Source organism: Scatophagus argus, chromosome 1 (assembly GCF_020382885.2).
Source record: "Scatophagus argus isolate fScaArg1 chromosome 1, fScaArg1.pri, whole genome shotgun sequence".
Lineage (NCBI taxonomy): Eukaryota > Metazoa > Chordata > Actinopteri > Scatophagidae > Scatophagus > Scatophagus argus.
In genome coordinates, this window is record NC_058493.1 from 27,283,725 (window position 1) to 27,304,398 (window position 20,674).

At 41.4% G+C, this 20,674-nt stretch overlaps 2 protein-coding genes across 7 annotated transcripts; one reads left to right on the forward strand and one right to left on the reverse strand.

Annotated features, from left to right (window-relative positions):
* The first annotated feature begins 1,081 nt into the window (after positions 1-1,081).
* Positions 1,082-3,488, forward strand: LOC124062790 (myoblast determination protein 1 homolog). Its single transcript, XM_046395755.1, has 3 exons — positions 1,082-1,943; positions 2,544-2,613; positions 3,054-3,488. Exons 1-3 carry the CDS (start codon positions 1,410-1,412, stop codon positions 3,245-3,247), a joined length of 798 nt encoding a protein of 265 aa, XP_046251711.1. The 5' UTR covers positions 1,082-1,409; the 3' UTR covers positions 3,248-3,488.
* A 1,026-nt stretch (positions 3,489-4,514) lies between these two features.
* On the reverse strand, positions 4,515-18,106 carry LOC124062760 (troponin T, fast skeletal muscle isoforms-like). 6 transcript variants are annotated; one of them, XM_046395699.1, is made up of 16 exons: positions 17,980-18,105; positions 14,688-14,727; positions 14,525-14,538; positions 14,173-14,181; positions 12,542-12,679; positions 9,752-9,769; positions 9,477-9,497; positions 8,854-8,872; positions 8,706-8,751; positions 7,737-7,853; positions 7,483-7,560; positions 6,868-6,981; positions 6,625-6,734; positions 6,044-6,134; positions 5,706-5,746; positions 4,515-4,720 (listed from the first exon to the last, which is right to left on the reverse strand). In XM_046395699.1, exons 2-16 carry the CDS (start codon positions 14,705-14,707, stop codon positions 4,684-4,686), a joined length of 873 nt encoding a protein of 290 aa, XP_046251655.1. In that variant the 5' UTR covers positions 14,708-14,727; positions 17,980-18,105; the 3' UTR covers positions 4,515-4,683. The 6 variants fall into 6 exon arrangements, with proteins under 6 accessions (XP_046251655.1, XP_046251672.1, XP_046251664.1 ...); XM_046395716.1 differs by lacking the exon at positions 9,752-9,769 and having other exon boundaries at positions 17,980-18,106; XM_046395708.1 differs by lacking the exon at positions 14,173-14,181.
* Between the last annotated feature and the right edge of the window lie 2,568 nt (positions 18,107-20,674).

Consider the following 20,674-nt stretch of genomic DNA (forward strand, 5'->3'; position numbering starts at 1 on the left):
AAACTTAACAGCAAATGAAAATCGGTCTGTCTGTGAGTCGAGATTATTTTACCTGTTTGGACAAGTTGTCTTAAACTGTTGTCCACACACACACACACACACACACACACACACACACCTCGAGGGGGAGGAGCCTCGTCCTGTTCAGATCAGAGACCTGACAACTGCGTGACTTAATGGCCTCCTCAGCAGGACGTCAGGCTGAGGCCCTCAGCAGTCACGTCTGTGTGATGTCACATCCAAACTCCTGAAACTTTCACATTAAAACAACATTTAAACTCGACTCGACTACTTTGGAGGAATCAAAAAACCTTTTTGTAAACCCTGTGGTAGATTTTGCTAAACACACCAACATAAATGAATAAGTAAATAATAAATCAATCACAGAACCCCCCAAATTATGAAAAATAATTGCTTTTTTTGTGCTTCTGGTGTTGCTGTTCTGCATTTGTGTTATTATGATTAATGAGAATCAAGACGAACATACCGAACATCTCAGAGCTCAGAGAGACGACCGTCTGACGTGAACAGAAGTCAGTAAGTGAAATCTCACGTTTCAAACACGCTGTTGGCAAACATGTTGTCTCCATGCGTACATCACATTCTGACTAAACACGTGAACAGTTATAACATGTACGTGCACAAACGTCCGTCCTAACAAGTTGTGATCAGATGATCATTTCCAACATCTGACTCACACAATCGAGTTACTCCTGTGTGACAAAACTCTAGACATGAAAGCGCCTAAAACATCTTAAAGACGGGGATTTATTTTTGAAAATTTGTTTTTCCAAATTTCTTTCTCTATAAGAAACTTCCTCAATTCAGGATTTTGATACTTGATTTAAGAAAATATTTTAAACCAATTAAACTTGATGATGTTTGAGAAAAATGCACATGCAAATTCACGTTGTGCCACTTAAAGGCTCCCTGTGGCCTGTTTGTCCTGTGGTGGCGCTGTGGAGCTGCTTCTCTGTCACTGTTAATTGCTTTTTTATTGCCTCCATTTTGTTGCTGAGTTTCACCTCAGTGAATCCCCCCCCCCCCATCCCTCCCTGTCCACACACACACACACACACACACACACACCACACCCCTCAGACCATTGGTCACTGAAACCACAGCCCCGCCCACACACTGACTCCTTTATAAAGACAAAGCAAGCCGTGGGAGCTGAAGTTACTCAGACTGGCCCTTTAAAAGCTCTCCTCTGCAGACACTCAGCTCTGTTCATCAGGTCAGCTGGCTGACAGGAGACTTTAATCGTCCTTTTCTTTTCTGTCCCTTTGTTTTACACCCACCCAGAAGACGCTTTGGGGACACTCTTTGTCAGTCTGTCATCAGAGGAACCTTCCAGGGGACTCGTCCTCGTCTTTGCCCTCTTGTCTCTCTCAGGGAGTCTTCTGCCGATGGATCTGACCGACCTTCCCTTCCCTCTCTCCTCTGCTGATGACCTCTACGATGACCCCTGCTTCAGCACCAGCGACATGAACTTTTTTGACGACCTGGACGCTCGGCTGATGCACGCCAGCCTGCTGAAGTCAGAGGATCATCTTCATCACCATCACCACGTCCCCATCGCGGAGGAGGAGGACGAGCATGTGAGGGCTCCCGGGGGCCTCCACCAGGCGGGACACTGCCTGCTCTGGGCCTGCAAGGCCTGCAAGAGGAAGACGACCCACGCAGACCGGAGGAAAGCGGCGACCATGCGGGAAAGGCGAAGGCTCAGTAAAGTCAACGACGCCTTCGAGACCCTGAAGCGTTGCACGGCGTCCAATCCAAACCAGCGGCTGCCCAAAGTGGAGATCCTGCGTAACGCAATCAGCTACATCGAGTCCCTGCAGGCCCTGCTGAGGGCCGACGGCGGCTTCTACCCTCGGCTGGAACACTACAGCGGGGATTCGGACGCGTCCAGTCCTCGCTCCAACTGCTCCGACGGCATGGTGAGTTCAGGAACAGCTGAACAGTTCATGTGCTGCCGCAGGAAATGTCTGGAATGTGTGTGAGATTTATTTTTGGCCACAGCGGCTCAATACATTTTAAATGAAAGGAATCTTAAAAGTGAGCTCTAAAGTCACATCTCCTCTCTATTCTGATTTGTTGAAGGATTTATGACAGTTTTAAAGGCAGTTTGCCATTTATTTGTAAAAAAAAAAGAGTTGCAGCTCAAAATGTAATTTTCAGTTGCTTTTGTGTGAAATATTTTTGACCCTGCGCTTGTTGTTTGTATGTGCCGCTCAGAGAAGTTGTGCTTTAAAAAATGACCTGATGAACACGTGACGACCTGCGTGGTTTTCAACCAAGTCAGGCTGTCGCAGAGCAGATCAAACAGGGAGGCAACAAGCAAGAAGTGTTTACTGCTAAAAGTTTTTTCAAAACATTTTTTTTTTTGAAATTTTCAAAAATTTTTGAAGATAGAACAATTCTATCAGCGTCATTTTACTTCCTTCAGCTGCTTGTGTCGTCTGTCTCCTCGAACGCGGTGTTCACTGACTGATCGCTGACTGACTGATTGATTGATCTTGATTGATCTGTGTCTGCAGATGGATTTCATCTCTCCGTGTTCGACCACAAGCGAGAACAGCGACGGCTCCTGCTGCAGTCGGACAGACGGTCAGTTTCACACGGCCTTTAATACGCTTCACTTCTGTGTGTTTGTGTGTGCGTCTTTTTACTTCCTCTTTTCTTCTGTGATGTGACATGACTGCCTTCCTGTTTAACAGCAGCGGATTCGTCTTTTGATTTGACCACACTGTAGTTTAATGTTTTCCTTTAAAGCATCCTGCCTGCGTTTCACTCGTCTGACTTCTTGTTTAATGTCGCGTTAATCCGTTGATGCTCATTTAAAATGACTCGTCTTTACTTTAACATGACTCTCCTCTCGCTTGATTTGTTCAGTTTCTCTCTTGATCCAGCCAGTTCACTCTTTTGATTTGATCTTTGTTATGACCGGGTTGTCCTTTAATACGAGCAGCTCCTCCTAATGTGACACATTCCTAATAAATAACTTTTTAATCGATTAAAAACTCATTTTTCCTGTGTCTCTGTTACAGATTCCAGCAGCAGTCAACGATCGCTCATTTCCAGTTTGGACTGTTTGTCCAGCATCGTGGAGCGGATCAGCACAGATCCAGCTGTGGCCCCCCCTGGTGACAGCGTGGTCCCCCGGGGCCCCGGATCACCTCAGCACAGCCCTGCAGGTTCCAGTCCGTCGGCTGAACCCAGCAGCATCTACGAGCCGCTTTGAACCGGACGCAGGCGGGGACTCGTATTCCACAAAAAGACTTCCTGCTGAGAGGACGCGACGCTCACCGGTCTGCTGCAGACACCACGAGGACCATTTTGTACATCTGTAAATAAGAGCTGTTTGTTCATACCACACACACACACACACACACACACACACAAGGGATGCTGGGATTGTTGTGCCATATGTTTCTATATATTATTTATGAGTGAATGACATTGTTAATAAAGAAATATTTATATTCTGACTCCCTCAGTAACTTTAATCTCCTCTGATATTTAATTAATAAACACTCTGATGAAGGGATCCACTCGCCAAAAGAAACAACTGCCTGCCTTTTGGGGGATTTTTGTCGACACTGATGTGCCTTTTCAGTTGTTTAGTTCGAGATCCAGCAGACAGAGCTGAGACTGAACCAAAACACTGAAGATGTTTGAGTTGAAACTGCTTTGCTGAGCTGAGCGGATCTTTTTAACTGTAATTTAAAAAATGTTGACTACAGCAGCTTTAAAGTAGCTGAACTTCAATTGCAGGGTTTTTCCAATACTTCTCACGTGACATCAAGTGAAGCCACGAATTATATGAATATCTCAGTAAGTTTTAATACTTCAGCCGTCGTATAAATCCTTTGTTTCAACATGTTCAAATAAGAGGAAGAAAAATGACTTTGAAGCTGTTAAGGAGGAAGTTCAACACTCAATAAAAAGTTTTTATCTTTTGGCAAAAATCTTCCAAAACGGACCCTGACAGAATATAACTTCAAACAGTTCCTGCACTTCCCATGAAAAAACGTCTTGCTGAGCTTCAGATCTCCATTTAGAATCCGGAAAGTCTGAATCAGATTTTATGTCTTATTTCTCCCAGTTATTACATTTCATATAAAGTTCTGACATTAGGAAACAAATGCAAAACATTTAAGAAGCAATTTAGGCTCAGCAATAAAACATAAAACTGTTACACATTATAATAAACACACAGTGATGTGCTCGTATTATTATATTTGTGTATAAGCTATGAAAACAGCAATAAAATGTGGTTTACTTACTTTGAGTAAAATGAAGTGATGATCTTCAGATCTCTGGGTGATTTTCTACATAATTAGACCTTTCAGATTCAAGTTTGTGAAAAACTCTTAACCTTTAATGTTGTTTTTTATTTGTTGGAGTTTGTACTGCATGAACATGTTTATTCACAGGAAGCTAATCAACAGATCAATCGATCAAAGAGACTGAATGACAGACAAAGACTTTGACATGCGCACTGGAGGGTAAATGATTCTGCCCTTTTATTCTCCCAATCCTCTTTCATACACAAACACAGTGAGCTAAAACGTCTTTAGTGGAGCTAAAAACATGACAGGCAGATCCAGACGGTCAGGCTGCTGCCGGACGCCGTGAGTCGAGCTGTCGCCGAGAGGGGGCGCCTCCGGGCAGGGCTCACTTCCTGCGGCGTGAGGCGGCGCCCTTCTTGCTGCTGCAAAGCGCAAAGAGCGAAAACATGTGAGTCACACCTGCACGCAGGACACCACGGGGGCTAACCGTGGGGCTAACCGTGGGGCTAACCGTGGGGCTAACCGTGGGGCTAACGGCAGACTGATTTACTGAAGACATGCTGCAGGGAGGACGGGAAGAGGAACAAAGCGGACATACAGCGCCATCTAGTGTCCACACAAACACACACAGGCTTACCCGTTTAAATCATGGAAATATACTTAACTTTACATCATTACTGACATATGACTTTTATTTTTTATTATTAAGGAAATGAAATTACATGACTGAGCAGGTCAATTCATCTACAGTCACATATAATCATGTCAAACTGATGGATTGTTGAGAAGTACAAATACAATATTGGTGTATATACGTTTTCGGCTACTTCATACTTCTACTCCACTGCAATCCAGAGACAAATATTGTACTTTTTGGTCCACTATATGTATTTATGTAGATTATGTATTATTATAGATTAAAATAAAACGCTTTACCAGCGTTAACAATAAGCTTTTTGAACACACGAATGCAGCAATATTTATAATCCAATAATATGATTCACTGTTCTAATAAACAATGTTTTCATAATATGATAAATGCTGTTCTGATAAACATTGTTTTCAGAACAATGTTTATCATTTTATTATATATCTAATAATATGATAAACACTGTTCTGAAAAATGCCATTGTGCTAAATGAGTAATTTATTTTTGCTACTTAAAGTATGTTTTGATCCAAATACTTTTATTTTACTGCAGTAAAAATTTAGATGCATGACTTTCACTTACAACGTTACAAGCATTTCTACACTGTGGTTTTAGTATGATTTTAGTACAACACCTGAGTGCTTCTTCCACCTCTGGAAATACTCAGGTAAAGTACCTGAATATTGCACTGTACTGTTGCACTCAAACGTCTCATGTGAAAGAGTTTCTGTGATGCCTTCACCACGTGGTTCACTTACTGTTTCTGCAGCTCGTCGATCCGGTTTCTGAGGGAGACCACCTGAAAGACAAACAGCAGTTTGAAGCAGGTACATCTCACCTGCACACATTAAGGACTTTCGGATTCTCTGCTTAAAGCTGCAGCTTCCTCCACATTAAAACACCACCACAGTGTTATTCCAAGCCCAAATCTCTTGCCTCCTTTTCAAAGGGTGTGAAAAGTCCTGGACTGTTTAACCAGAGGAGAACGTGGACGAGCTTTCAGGAGAGGCGTTTGTTCATGAAGCTGAACTTCAGATGAAAAGACAAAGCAGGAGATGCTGCAGCAGCCACAGGTACACAACCTGTCCTCACTGACCTCATACTTCTGTCTCTTGAGCTTCTCGCAGTGGTCAAATTTTATCGCCTCCAGGCTGTGCAGCCTCTCCCACAACTCCTTCGCCTTTTCCCTGTCAAACACAAACCAAACGCTTAATGAAGGATCTGATGAAGCAGCTGAAAAATAAGACGCTGCGCCCTGAGGAACGAGTCTGAGGACGAGCAGGAAAGTCACCTCATCCTAACTGTGTTTTGGTCTCGGATCAGCGGCCACATTCATCACATAACAACTCTAATGAGTGTCTCTCTGATGAAAGCGGCAGCATCTGATGGCTCCACCTTTAATCTCCTCACGTCTACATTCAAACACACGACAAGAGTGAGGCAGCCAAGGCTTTTTGACATTTTTGTCACCATTAAAGTATGCTGAATTAGCTATCAGCTGCTTCTGTTTGCAATGTATCTGTGGAAATATGGTCAAATATTACTGGATTATTTGTAACCCAAAGAAAACTTAAAAACATGCTGGTGAACTCGTGAAAGATTTCGTGGCAATCGAGTGGCTGCATTCTGATATTTCATGAAGGAAACTTGGACTTCCTGCTTCCTCCTGTGTGTTACCTCAGTTTGTCCTCGCTGAAGTTGTCGATGTTCAGGGGTTTGCATCTCTCTGCCATAATCTTCTTCTTCTTTTCTCTTTCAGTCTGCTTCCTGCCCCTCTTCTGTTCAGCCTAAAGAAATAATTCCAGCAGGATGAAACTCTGTGCCCTCACAAACACACACACGTTTTATTTTGAGCCTGCAGCAAAAATCACAGTTACGGAAAAGAAAAAGAAACAAATGAACTGAATACAAAACCAGTACCCTCTGGAGGATGCCGCTGTAGCCCGATCCCATGTTGCTCAGCGCTATCTTCTTCTTGGCCTCATCCTCAGCCTTCCTGTGGGCGTCGGCTTCCTCCTTTCTCTGCCGCTCAGCCTGTGAAATAAGTTTTAAATGATCACAAATGGACAGCAAGACAAATGGAGACAAACAACTGAATATTTTACTTTTGGCAGTCGTGTTTATTAAAGGTGGCTAAGTTAACCTCTTTGCAGTGATGTGGAAATGTACTCAGGGTGTGGTCAGCACACTCTGACATCACTGCTAGGTGTGGGGAGATGTGCAGCTCACATGACGCTTAATGCTTAGCCACAAAACTTCAGCGTGAGATTTCAGCTTTTACTGTGTTTTGCACGAGCCCAGATGCAACAGGATCTCTGCACACCTCAGCGTTCACCTGCAGAAGCTTGCATCCCGCTCACAACAGACAAAGCTGAAGTTTTTCTACAACGCTATACTCATAGAATCTGGGGTCATGATAGTAACTGTGAAGTGGGTGTGTGTTTGAGCTCATGCACCCACTTCAGTGAAGAAAGTGTGAAAGAATCAACAGAGTGACATTAATGTGGTGGTCCTACAGAAGCAGACACTGCGTACCTCCCGCCTGGCCTGCCGTTCTTTGTCCTTCTCAGCGCGAATCCTCTGCTGCTCGGCTCGCTCAGCACGACGCTTCTCCTGAAAATCAGAAGACAGTCACAGTACATTAATACTTTCTGCCATGTGCAGAGCTAATGCTTGGGAAGTCTGGATTATTTCCACATCCTCAAAAGAAACCTGATCATGACACACACATAGAATATTTAGCTAAGTAAATGCATGTGTAATGAGCTCTTAATTGAGTAAAATCTCACGATTCTCTCTTTGAGAGCGATGAGCTCCTCCTCCTCCTTCTGCCTGCATTCAAAGTGAGCATCAATCAGCGACTGCAGCTCAATCAGGTCTTTGTTTTGACGTTTCTTCTGGATGTCCTGTAAGACAAGACAGCAGTTACTAACAGGACCAACACTCATACAACAATACATAACAAAATGAGAACAAGAAAAGCACATGACCCACATGACCAGCTGCCTGCAGAAGCTTCTTTACTGAATAATATTTGGTATTTATGTAGCGCTTTACCATTTGCCTGTAGTTCCCCCATTCATGCACACACACACACACACACTGATGGCAGTGAGCTGCCATGGCCATCTGGAACAATCTGGGATTCAGTGTCTTGTTCAAAGACTTGTGGGCAGGAGGAGATGGGGATGGAACCAGCAACCCTGTGATTAGTGGCCAACCTGCTCAAACTCGTGACAGCCGCTCAGAGCTTTGCATGGGTGGAGGAGCCCTTTTAGCAGACTTAGACTGAAGGGAGTGCAGCCACAACAGGAAGAACATTTTGTGACATCAGATTTGCCTCAGTCACCTGTAAGGTATTTTATCTCTTCTGTTTTCTCACTCACAGTGCAGGAATGCCTGATGAACGCGGATGTGAAATGTGCAAATGAGTTTCTGGCCTGTGGGAGTACAGTGTGTATCCTGACATGAGAGGACCACACCCCCCCATCCACATCATCTATGTTTATAATCCATCAGTGATTTCAATCATTCTTCAGGCAAAAATGTCAAACATTTGCTGGTTTCAGCCTCTTAAATGTCAGGATTTGCTGCTTTTCTTTGCCATTTATGACCATGAACGATTGGACTTTGGATATTGGACTGTTGGTTGGACGAAAGAAGTAATTTAGAGACGTCACTCTGTCCTCTGGTAACTTGTGAAAACAAGGAAGGAAAATAATAATTAGTTGCAGTCCTAACGTCAAATGTCCACTTACGTCAAAGTCCACTTTCTCTCCATCAGGGATCTTTGGAGCAGAGGGTCTGTTGAAGGAAATAACATCCAAATCAGAACAACAAATAACTTCAAGATGTCAGCAATGAGAAAAAAACATGACGGGTGGGATAAAAAATAAATCTACTCACTTGAACTTTGGCTTCTCTTCTGGTTTTTCAGCATCAAATTGAAGGCAGGGAGAGAAGAGGGAGATGAAACTGTTAGGAACATAAATATGGAGGGAGACAAAGACTAAAGGACTGCTGGTTAATCAGGGGTGGGGGGATCCATGTGGACAAGCTGAGTTTACATCTGAGGGCTGCAGGTTGTTTCACACCTCCAGTCATTTGAGTGAGTCTCAGCAGTTTTCACGATCAGTCGCTCGGCCTTAAGTGCTGTAAGTACACAGTGTTACCTGACTGTTCTATTTGTTAATTTCTTGTGCATTAGTGAGTGAATCAAACCAGTATAATCTGGGACATTTGACTAATCGGGATCAGTGTACCATAAATCACCACATTACCTATTTAATAATGTAATTTTATTAACATTCTTCTGCACACTTTTCACAACAACGAGTTTGACAGTGTGATTACTGTTAATTGCAAGGTAAAAACACAAGTGGAATTTTAACAGAAACAAAGTTTGTGATTAGCTTTTTACTTTTTTTATGGGACCCTCACACTCAAAAATAACACAAAAAAAAAACCAGACAAACACGGGAGGAAAGTGCAGGCAAAGCAACAGCGACTCAGCAGGAAATACAAACTACCATCTTGATCTCCCTCCTCCACTGGCAGGACACATTCATGCAAAAAAGAGAAGAAGCAGAGATGAGCAGAGGGGCCCGTAACCGTGACTCAGCATTTCTGAACCCTTCACCCTGTTCTGCTGCGTCACCTCTGTCGGCTGATGAAGACACTAAAGACTAAATTCTGCCCTTCCCTCGAGGGTGATCGGTGAAACAGATGCACACAGTATGAATTATTGATTCGTGAAAGAGTCCCATGGAAACAGAAAAACAGAGAAGAAAACAAATCAACATACCTTCCTCTTCATAGGCGTCTGCATGCAGCAAGCGTCCAAAGCAAGAGCAGAACAGAAATCATTAGTGGTCGGACTGGGCAGCCTTTTCCTGTCCTCTTTGTGGTGCACAGCTTATGAAGCACATTTACCAAATTGGGGGTGTTCATGTACTGGTGTTCATGTCAGCGGCAGCCACTGCAGAAGTCTGTGTCATGTCATGTGTTAATGCTGCAGGCGGCTCCTGCTGTCGCCCTGCCCGCATGTCAATAAGAACGTTCATATGAACAACATCAAAGTTTTAGAAGGCTGACTGGGAGAGCGTGAACATATGACAGAGCAGATTTAACTGTGTGACTAAGCTCTTTCCCACAAACGCAAACCAGATTTCGTCTTAAGTTCAACTTCATTACTGTGTTGTTACCAGAAAGATGGCGGTTCAGATAAAGAAAAATAATCAGTGGTTCCAACAGGTTCCAACAGAACCAATTTAAAGGGCTTTTTTTTTTTTTACCTCACAATAGAAAATAGCAACATAAACAGCAATTTAATTTTTCAATTATTTCAATTATTTTTCTTCTTAGTTTCGTTTGATAGAAACATCTGGTGGACTAAACTGACACTCATGGACCCACTTTGGGTAGTCCTTTTTAAAACCAAGCTTCAAAGGACCCATGTTTGGGCGGTTTCATCCCGTCTCTTTTACCAGCAATCAGTGTTGTTTTTTGGTAGCCAGACCTTAGCCTTAGTGTTGGAAGATTAGGAAATGCTCTAAATTTGCTGACACTTTGAGCTCAACATCGTGAGAAACAAAAAGACAAACAAACCTGCTCAGATAAGTCAGTGGTTTGATTTGGTTTGTTTTGGTCGTCTTTCTGCCCAGTTGTGTATGGAAGATTTGCGGTGACGAAATGAAAAGAACTCAAACAATGAAAAATGCTGAGATAAATGCACGTTGTACTTCTTCCTTGAAGTTATTAGTGGTAGTTCATTTGCACTACTGTCATTTGCACAATATCACAGTACTGTTTATATCTCTTATTCTGATTGTTTTTTTTTATATTTATATAGTGTTGTTTATATTTATTTGCATTAGGTATTTTGTTAGGTAATTGGGATGAAGTGGTGAAATCAGTAAATCGCAGGACTTCTGCAGTGGTACCAACTGTGTAAAACAGTTTGCAAAGATCATAAAAGAAATTAGGCAAACTTGAACAGAGAGGACGAATCAATTTGCATCACAACACCCCAATGTAAATGCTTTAGAGCAGTTTGCAGGTCTCACTATTCATCTACACACAGGAAGAAAGAAGCTAAACACAGACTGAAGGGAGGCAAAGAAACAGCTTTTACATGACTGAAATTACCCATCATCCTCTCAGCTACAGCCTTCACGGGTTTGCCAAAATGCAAACACTGGCAATCAACCACCAAATGAGACATAAGCATGGCTGCGGGGCGATGGATGAGACCGGGTAGTTGATTCATGTAAAAGTCAGCTGATTTTCTTCTTCTCCCTTTATATGCAGCTCATACTGAGAACACACATTGAGACATTGAGCAAGAATAAACAGGACGAAATGTTCTGATTGTGTGTCAGCTGATGGTGATATGATAACTGTGGACACTTTTCAAAGCAAAGCCCAGATGTTCTACAGTGTATGCTAAAATAAAAGAGAGCTCATCGGGGTTCTTTGAGGACTGAAGACACCAAAAGGCACTTCAGTGTTCCTCATCAGAACCCGACTAAAGTGCAACACACAGGCCTCGTCATGCCATCCAGAAAGCACATGTGATAAAAGGGGAGTTGATCCACAGCAGCATGAGATACCTCCCTGTGGATCAAAATGTTTGTCAGGGAGAAGCTTTGACCAGTATGTGGCTCGAAACAAACAGTCAGGAGTTCAACAGATCATAAGGAATTATCTTCTGTGGGCAGCTATGAAGAGGAGGTAACTCCAGTGGGAAGGGCTAAAGGGGGGCTGAAGGAGAACGAGATGGGTGAACCGCAAACACATCAGACCTGACAAGACGAGAGACTCTTGAGTCTTCAAATTTTTGCCTGACAGATTTGCCAGTAGCGTGTGATATAGCAACACTGTAGCGAGGTGACATTTCAGAAACCAATCAGAGAACATGACACTAAACATGAGACACTGGGAAAATACCTCCACACACTGGCAGATTTCTGACACTGCAAGGAAAACAAAAATTTTCAAGACCGGTTTGAGTATGATGAGAGTCTTTGCTCTTTTATAGCGTCCCTCACAATTTTACCGAGTTACAAGTAAATATTAAAAGTTCCTTTAAAAAGAATGTAATTTCAGTATCTTTTCAGTCACTACTGAACGTCAAACTGTCCTTTATTGTCAATTTTTAATTTGTCATCACTAGCTATTTTGCAGCTGTTGTTTGATAACACTTTCCAAAAGTTAACAACTTAACAACTATTAACATTATACTGTTATTAGTATTAACAACATTCCTCTTCATGCATAAACTACTGCTTCAGAGTTTTTAATACTTCACAGTTTTGTATGACTGGAGACCTATTTACTGTAGGAACATGTAATCTTCTCCTTCACAGTAAGTAAAATGATAACATAGGATTGTTTACAACAGGAGGGACAGAAAATGTGAAAAAATTAGCAAAAACTCAGATCATGCCTAAGTGTCATTCCAGACTCAAGGGTTTGACTTGTCAGGCAGGATATGTTTTGCAGTGTATTGACGTTGACAGGATTGTCTGTCCTATGGAGGCGAGTGCTGAATATCCTGCAGGAGAAGGGTGAGCGCACCGCCCATGCCACGTACCTTCCTCCTCATGAACCACCTGCTGCACCACCTCCTCTGGCTCTGGCTCTGGCTCTGGTTCAGGCTCTACCTCTGGCTCTGCTTCTACCTGGGCCTCCGCCTCAGGGGCTACTTCTACTTCTACTACCTCCTCCTGGGCTACGGGCACGCAGCATGCACCAAACCGCCGGGAAGTGGGAGGGTGTCGGAGAAGGCCGTTAATGAAGACCACAGACATGACAGAGCCATTAGAAACCAAAAGTGAGAGATTACTTTATTAACAGAGAGGATGGATGGGTGAGCGAGGGACAGAGCTGCTGAAGAGAGAGAGAAACACGTGAGGATGAGAGGAAGTCAGTTGACCTTTCACACAGAGGCCATATTTAACCGTTGAGGTGGAAAACTAACTGCAGTCGTTTTTTGTGAAGATGTTGTGTGCAATATAAATGACCACATGAACAATATTCACACAGTCCTGGTGCGCATTTTTTTCTCACTCTATTGTAGCCTCTTTCACTATTAGAAGCCTATACTGTGGGCCTACGTGTTCCTTAAAAAGTCAAAAATAAATCTGAACTCTTCCAGACATAAAAAACCTCATCCAAAATACATTCATCAACAATAACTCAAATTTTCAAAAACTTGGACCTAACATACCATTCAGCGGTATGTGGTGAAAGCTAACATCTGCTTTGTTAAAATCACAAAGGTTTCACAATCAAAGAAGAGACCCGAACCTCAAATTATATTATAAACCAAGGAGCAAGTGTCACTAAATGTACAGAAAACCAATTACAGAAAGCTTAAACACAGATTTAAATGATTTACAAGCTAGCAGAGTAGCGGCTTGGGTGTTAGCTAGCAAGCTAATAGAGAACCAGTGCAGCTTATTAGAGCTAGCTAACCTCTCTAAATGTGTTGTGATGCGACTCTTTTCTGAATTTGTTGCCAGTTTGATCTTCAGTGAAATTCATTCATTGTGATTTCTAGATTATATTCATATTTTGAAGTTAAGTTAGATAAGTTTTTCGACAGTATATGAGGTACAGGCTAGTTTTCCACCTCCACTGTTAAACTTATGTCCGCCTTGTGAATGAGGTCAATGACAGTTGCACCGATGTGACATTAACATATGACAGTGTAAACCTGTCACATGCCAAGAAAACAAATGTAGAGAGCCGCGATGCTCAATCACATTTTTTTCTCAACCATGTGATTCAAAACATCACTCTTACAAGTCACCCTTAACTTGGAAGTGTTTGACTGGCAGCTGGGTGTAATTTAGTTTTCTGCCTACCAGAAAATAATAAACATCCTACGCTTGGTTTTTGAACCGAAAAGAAAACTAACAGCAAAAATTGGAAAAAAAAGCTTATATCTAACAAAACTAAGAGTAAATTAAGCAGCAAGGCAGATGTATTCAACAAAGCCATTTTATCACCCAATAAACACGAAAGAGGTTTGACATTCTGCTTAGCATTAACTTAAACCTGCTGCTGTGACCCAAAGTAAATCTGCGCAGACGTTCGTATGTCCTGAATGAAGAGCAGTGTCCAGATCAAACACTTCAAATTAAGAGTGAAATCAGGCAGCTGACAAATTAGTACTGTGGAGAAACGTCTGAAATATCAAATCGATTCAGTCGTCGTTACCTTCCTCATCTTCAGTTTTGGGAAAACGAGGCATAAAGAGGGACGACAAAAACAAATATAACAAGGTGTTATTTCATAATTAGGCAACAGTTAAATATTCTATGAGATGGCATTTGGTTTCTGGCCATGTGATATATATATCACTCATATTAAATGCATACAAAACAATAAAAAATATGTTTTCAATAAATGTTGAGAAATGTTTTATGATAGAACAAGAAAGAGAAACAATTTAGGAATGACGCAACATAAAGAAGAAAGGAAGTACTTTTGTCTGGTTCACCTCCATCTTACTTTGTTGATATAACTTACATGCATAAGAAATAAAATAAACTGAGTGGTTGTCACTTACCCTCGAGCTGATCCCTGAAACATTAAAGATAAGACATTCAAAAATCAATCGAACATGAAATCCCAGCTGGCTCCTGTGCATCAGTTTGTTTTTGATAAAGTTTAAAGTGGCGAAACATCAGGCGGCAGTGAGTCTTGTTGTCGACATTGCGGGATTTACTTACACTTCCTCGTTGTCAGACATGGTGACAGCAGACTTCACACCTGGGGGGAAGACAAAGAGCCTGATGAGGTGACAGGATCTAAACAGTGGCAGAGAGACAGCGTGGATGTTATGAGGTTAATGGTTTTATCCCCACAGAGACGTCTGTCCTGCTGCAGAAACACCAACCTGCTAACTCCAATTTTTTGTATTTATTAAACTGGAAATCTGTTTCTTTGATAGAGAAGTCCAAGATTTTGTACTCATAAACCAAAAGGAAATATGTTAATCACTTTTGTGAGTTAAATGTTAATTATGAGTCTACAGTTAGCAGTCGGGTACCTTGGCTTAGCATAAAGACAGGAAACAGCTCGTCTGACTCCATCTAAAGGTAAAAAGTAATTATCTACTAGCACTTGTTACTGTATATCTCATTTTATTATTCCACACAAACTCAAAGGTAAAAATGAAAAGGCGTGTATTTTATTTTTTTATTAAGTTGAATCAGCAATTATGGCAACATGTTTCGTTCCCCGTCACACCTGTTAACTGATGTCCACGGTGTGTTTGGGAACCTTTAAGCTGTCATTAAAAGATAAGTATGAAATGCTTCATTATAATGAGCAAACTTCTGGGGCGTGGCTCGAGTACACTAATTTAGTACAATGCTGAGACATTTGCATTTTTACTTGGAGCAAATATTTCGTTTTAAGATCATTTATACTTCTACACAACTGCCTCAGAGGGAAATATTTTACTTTTTACTCAGCTACATTTGTCAAGCAGAATCAATTATCACTTACTTCTCAGTCCCAGTCCAGTTATTTGTTAAATGTGATATGTGATATGTTAGATGTATAATAAATTATACATCTAACATATCACATATATCCAAGAACAGTCACACTGCATAATTCATACTTTATGCTTTTTATTCTTTTATTCTTCATGTTCTTATTGCTCCTCTTGTGCGACGTAGTCTAGTTATTGATTTTTTTCATACTGATATTTTTTGTTTTGCATTTTGTTTGACTTTCTGTTGTTATGCTGTCTGCTTTTGCTTTGTCTGTCGTTATTTTTTAACGTTACGCTGCACAGAGGACCATGGGGAGCAGCCTTCCCACCACCTCAGACCTCTACATGGCACGATGCAGGGGGAGGGCCCTCCACATCATGAAGGACTCCACCCATCCTGCACATGGACTTTTCCAACCCCTCCCCTCAGGCAGGCGGCTGAGGAGCATCCGGAGCAAGACCACCAGGCTCAGAAACAGCTTCTTCCCTGAAGCTGTCAGACTGCTGAACTCTAGCCATGCCCTGTAGACCCCCCAGCTACAAACACTATCCACACAAGTGCAATACCACAAGTGCAGTCATTCAGTGCATTCAAGTTCCTTGAATCCTTGAATCCTTGAATCCTTGTTAATTTGCCACAGTTTAAGCAGGCTTTTGCATTAAACTGTGTTCAAAGCATGTTCACACTTCTTGTCCAAGACTGTTTACTCAGCTGGTTGGGAGGTGTTATCTTCTGTGTCTTCACACATGAGAATCAAGTCCTTCTCCACAGTTCACTGTTGGTGCAGACTGTCCACCAAAACCTGCTTGATTTATGTTGATGAACTATGACTGAACTATGACTGTTCTGCTGAATTCAGCACCAGCTTTCACAGTTCATAAAAACTTTTAAATATAACAAACTGTATTACTATTAACAGGAAATACCCGTTAATCAGCCCAAAAAGGGTCTGACTGAAGCTCAACCAAAGTCTCAACATCCTTTCAGTCCTGAGCAGCCCTGTCGGAGCAGATGCTTTATGCTCACTGTACATTTTATACATCATATTTGATATATATTTATATATATATATAAAGGGTCTTTGGATGACTCCTTCACACTTAGCAGTGGGCACAGCTGCAGAGGACTTGGGGGGATTAGTTGTGGATCATATTTCTACCCATCAGCTGAGGAACGGTGTCCAAATAGCTGCTTTAATCCCCTAGCTTGGTCCAGCGGGAGGATCCTCTGCACTCAAACAGCCAATCAGCATCCTCCCCCAACAAATGAGCTCTTTGATCGACTTACAGCTGACAGCAGCCTCACCTCTGTGTGTCCAGCATTCACTAAGTACATACCGACACTTCAGCGCTCTGTATATTTAGTGAATGGTCACTTCATTTCTTAAGTATGTGGACAGTGAAGTCTGAGAGGTGTTTCTGAGCCTTTCTGAAACTAAAACTCTGAAACTAAAGCCAAAAGTGAAAGGGCGATGAAACAGGTGAGACAGCTGAGACAGCACATCCTGAGCCAATCAAGAGCTGATTTAGATTGAAATATGAGAGGAATCACATCAGTCCCACCCACAGAGATGAGAGAAGCTGATAGCTGGATGAAGGATGCGTATTTTACTTCTGACAGCAAATGCATCATCACTATCTCAAAATTTCGTGTCTGTAAAATGTCAGCCTGGTTTGCAGGTCGACTGAAGTGTGCAGGGAGTATTGGTTTAAAGTTCAACAGGTCACAAGGTGAGGCTTTGGCTTTTGAAGCATTTCTGTGAGACATAATCACCACCGTGTAGTTGTGATTTGGATGGCGTTTATGTCGGCTGCCTCTTTGAGCTACGACCACGTTCATACTGGACAGTTCAGCAGGTCACAGTTCACCTCCAAGTATGCTATTAAACTTAAAAATATTTAAAGATAATGTGGGTTAGAAATAAGATGAACAAGATGGAAAACACAAAAGGTCAAATCCATTTACGGCTGTAACTCACAACTCTCTTAACTTTTGGACAGAATGAACCGAGAAGTTCGACGTCACAGAGGATGAAGGTGTAGACTTCACTTATTTCTTTATGATTACTTTAATACATTCATCAATTTCTCTTCAGAGCTCAGGTTTTACTCCACTCTCATTTTTTTTGTCCACTTCAACACAAAAGACCATTAACATTAACTTCAGGTTGAATCGCAACTTCCACATGCGATTCAGTGACACAAAGTGATTTTTTTATGACTCTGTTAAATCAATCTGTTCTCAGGAAACTGGACTCCAGCTGCAGAGCCAGACTGTGGACCTCCCCAAGTGTAAACTACACATGTCTGACATGCAGCAGAACATGTCTGCACCCTTTCCAGAACGTGGCTCCTGAGGTTACAGCCTGTTCGAGGACAGATCTTTGCTTTCTCTCTGTCTTATAGCGCCTGACGTAAATACGGTAAAAAACAAAACCTTCAACCAACAGACTTTTGGATTAAGAGGACAAACCCGTATTTTACTGCTGATGAGTTATTTGAGGTTGTGGTTGACTTACCTCAGAGAGGAAGAGAAGCTCCAGCGATGAAGATGATGATGGTCTGTCAGAACCTGCAGGCTCCGCTCAGAGAATAAGTCCTTGTGTTATAGCGATACTTGAGCTCATCAGGCCCTTATTGGCTGTGGGGTGTGTGTGTGTAGTATGTATGTTTATGTGTGGAAAAGGTGGGTAGAGGAGGGAGGGAGGGGGCAGCCATGACCCTGGAGAAGGAGATGGATGAAATACTGTGGATGGAAGAGGAGGGCTCAGGTTTTGGAAAGGAGCAGCTGAGAAGCTTCTGTTGCTAAATTTACAGTGATAGAAGGCTGAGAGGGGGGGGTTACACATCAGCATGGCATCCAGACAATGGAGGGAAAGTGTGTGTGTGTGTGTGTGTGTGTGTGTGTGTCAGCCACTTCATCAACCAGTCAGTCAATCAGTCAAACACTCAGTCAGTACAGAGCAACGATAGAATAATAATAGAATGGACTAAAAACAGAACGCTCACTACCAATCAGTCAGTTGTAATATGATTTATGGAGCAATAATAGAAACAGACAATGTTTCATTGTTCTCACTTTGTATACAGCAGAGACTTGTACGTTAGTTACATTCATATATATTAAAAAAAACTATATATACTAAACTTATCTATTCATAAAAAAATTTATATTTCAGCTTGGCCTCCAGCCTCATCATAGTTAAAACACAATAAAATGCCCACTACAGTGCCCTCATTGATATATTTAAAGATGGCCGACATGTCTCTACTTCCTCCCACTGTACTAAAGTGTAGCCAAATTATCTTGGATGCAAGCCCTACCCTCTTGTCCTGGTGACATCATTTGGAGCCAGAGTCTGTGCAGTAGTGATCAGGAGGTGGAGCCACAGTATTGAATTTCCACCCACACACCCAATCAGGAGCAGCTCTCAGCTGTCAATCATGATGTTTCAGCCCCTTTTCTAGCATCAAATAACAAATTAAAGTTATTAAAGAAAAAGAAATTGAAGTTAAGAAAAAATAACATTTAACATACATCAGTGTGATAGGATCCACCTAATATGACAGATACTATCTTTGGGAAAAATTGATTTAATGTGTATTTGCACTTTTTAGTATGTCCCATCTGCTAACATGGAGAGGAAGTGGTTTATGAGCTGTACTGCAGCCAGCCACCAGGGGGCAAGCAAGAGGTTTTAGTTTCACTTTTGGGGCGCTTTTGATGTAGCAGCTTCATATCCAACCAATAGTAGAATGTACATTTACTAAAGGACTGTAGTTAAGTAAAGGTTTGAGTTACTTGTACTTTATGAGTCTTTTCTTTCCACATATTTCTACTTCACTACATGTTAGAGGGAAATTTTGGAATTTTTGCTTCATTAAAACTATTTTAATAACTAAAGTTTTTGGTCAGTATAGCACACACTAAGGAGTTCATTGCTTCAGTCAATTAAATTTACAATCAACACTGACTGGACATCCACAAAATTGTGGCCAGTTTTGCTTGTGTTTAATACTTTCAACATACTTCTTCCACCACTGCATCCACTTCTGTCTCTTAGAAATAAAATTAATAGTGTTTGGCAAAGGGAAATATAATTTGTGATAAGCACAGTGAAATCTGACTGACGTTTTTTATCACTGTAATGAGGAAATGTTTTTAACAACAATTTCAGTTCAATTGAGTCTATTTATATAGCGCCAATTCACAACAAAAGTTATCTCATGACACTTTCCAATTAGAGCAGGTCTAGACCAAACTCTTTAATTATATTATATTATAACATACCTGCAAAGTCACAAAAATGCTTATATTGAACATATTTCAAGTTGATGTCAAACCGTCGTTCATCCATTTTTATTTTTAGGCAGTCAAAGCACTTGATGAAGATTAAGGAAAGATGGTGGTCTTGGATTAAAATTGAAAAAGGAAACAATGACTTGAAGCACGAGACAGAACGTCTTGACTTCATTATTATTTGACCAGAACCATAATGCTTTTATTTCCTTTTGGCCTCTGGTGTCTCTGGAATTGACTATTTATAGTAAAAAAGGTCATTTTGGCAGGAAAGATTTTGCTCTTTCATTGAGCCCTTAATGAATCCAAAGCAATGACAAGGATGTGAGAGCTAATCCTCATTAACAGACATGAACACCAACACTGGACACATCAGCAAAGCGAGAGTGAGAAGTGTCACGTTATAATGGCCAAGATGTACGTCTGAATGAGTATGACTGGTTGTCACTGGTTGTCACTACAACAACAATGACTGTCAGTAATCATTACTTTCATGAAGATAATCGCTGAGTTTTGAAGTTTTAATCAAATAGTGGGAGCTGATGGCTCTCATTGTTTCCACTGGTGCACGTACTGGTCTACATACTGGTCTCATCGGCAGACTAAAGCAGAAAGCATCTAGTTCCTGATCCTGTCACACAGATTTCACAAAACGAATAAAGTTTTATGATTACATTATAAAAATTTATTCCAAGTGACACTTGGTTGGAAACGTGTTAATAGCAGAAATTAACAGAAGGTGTAAAATTATTTATATATGTACATAAAACAACTTGACCAGCAACAACTACTTGTTGTATTGTAGTCCATCAGGATTATTCATTTAGGCTACAGCTGTAGCAGAAACAGAAGTTTGGTCAAAATACGTGATTAAAATCAAACCTGAATAAAACACGTTTTGTGTTAGTTTTAGC

Excerpts from the sequence above, each read along its gene's own strand:
- LOC124062790 (XM_046395755.1), top strand. The coding sequence starts at position 1,410 with ATGGATCTGACCGACCTTCCCTTCCCTCTCTCCTCTGCTGATGACCTC. Across the intron at positions 1,944-2,543 it reads CCAACTGCTCCGACGGCATG|ATGGATTTCATCTCTCCGTG; the intron begins GTGAGTTCAGGA and ends CTGTGTCTGCAG. Across the intron at positions 2,614-3,053 it reads CTGCTGCAGTCGGACAGACG|ATTCCAGCAGCAGTCAACGA; the intron begins GTCAGTTTCACA and ends TCTCTGTTACAG.
- LOC124062760 (XM_046395699.1), bottom strand. The coding sequence starts at position 14,707 with ATGTCTGACAACGAGGAAGT. Across the intron at positions 7,561-7,736 it reads TCGCTCTCAAAGAGAGAATC|GAGAAGCGTCGTGCTGAGCG; the intron begins GTGAGATTTTAC and ends TCTGATTTTCAG. Across the intron at positions 6,982-7,482 it reads AACGGCAGGCCAGGCGGGAG|GCTGAGCGGCAGAGAAAGGA; the intron begins GTACGCAGTGTC and ends CTTATTTCACAG.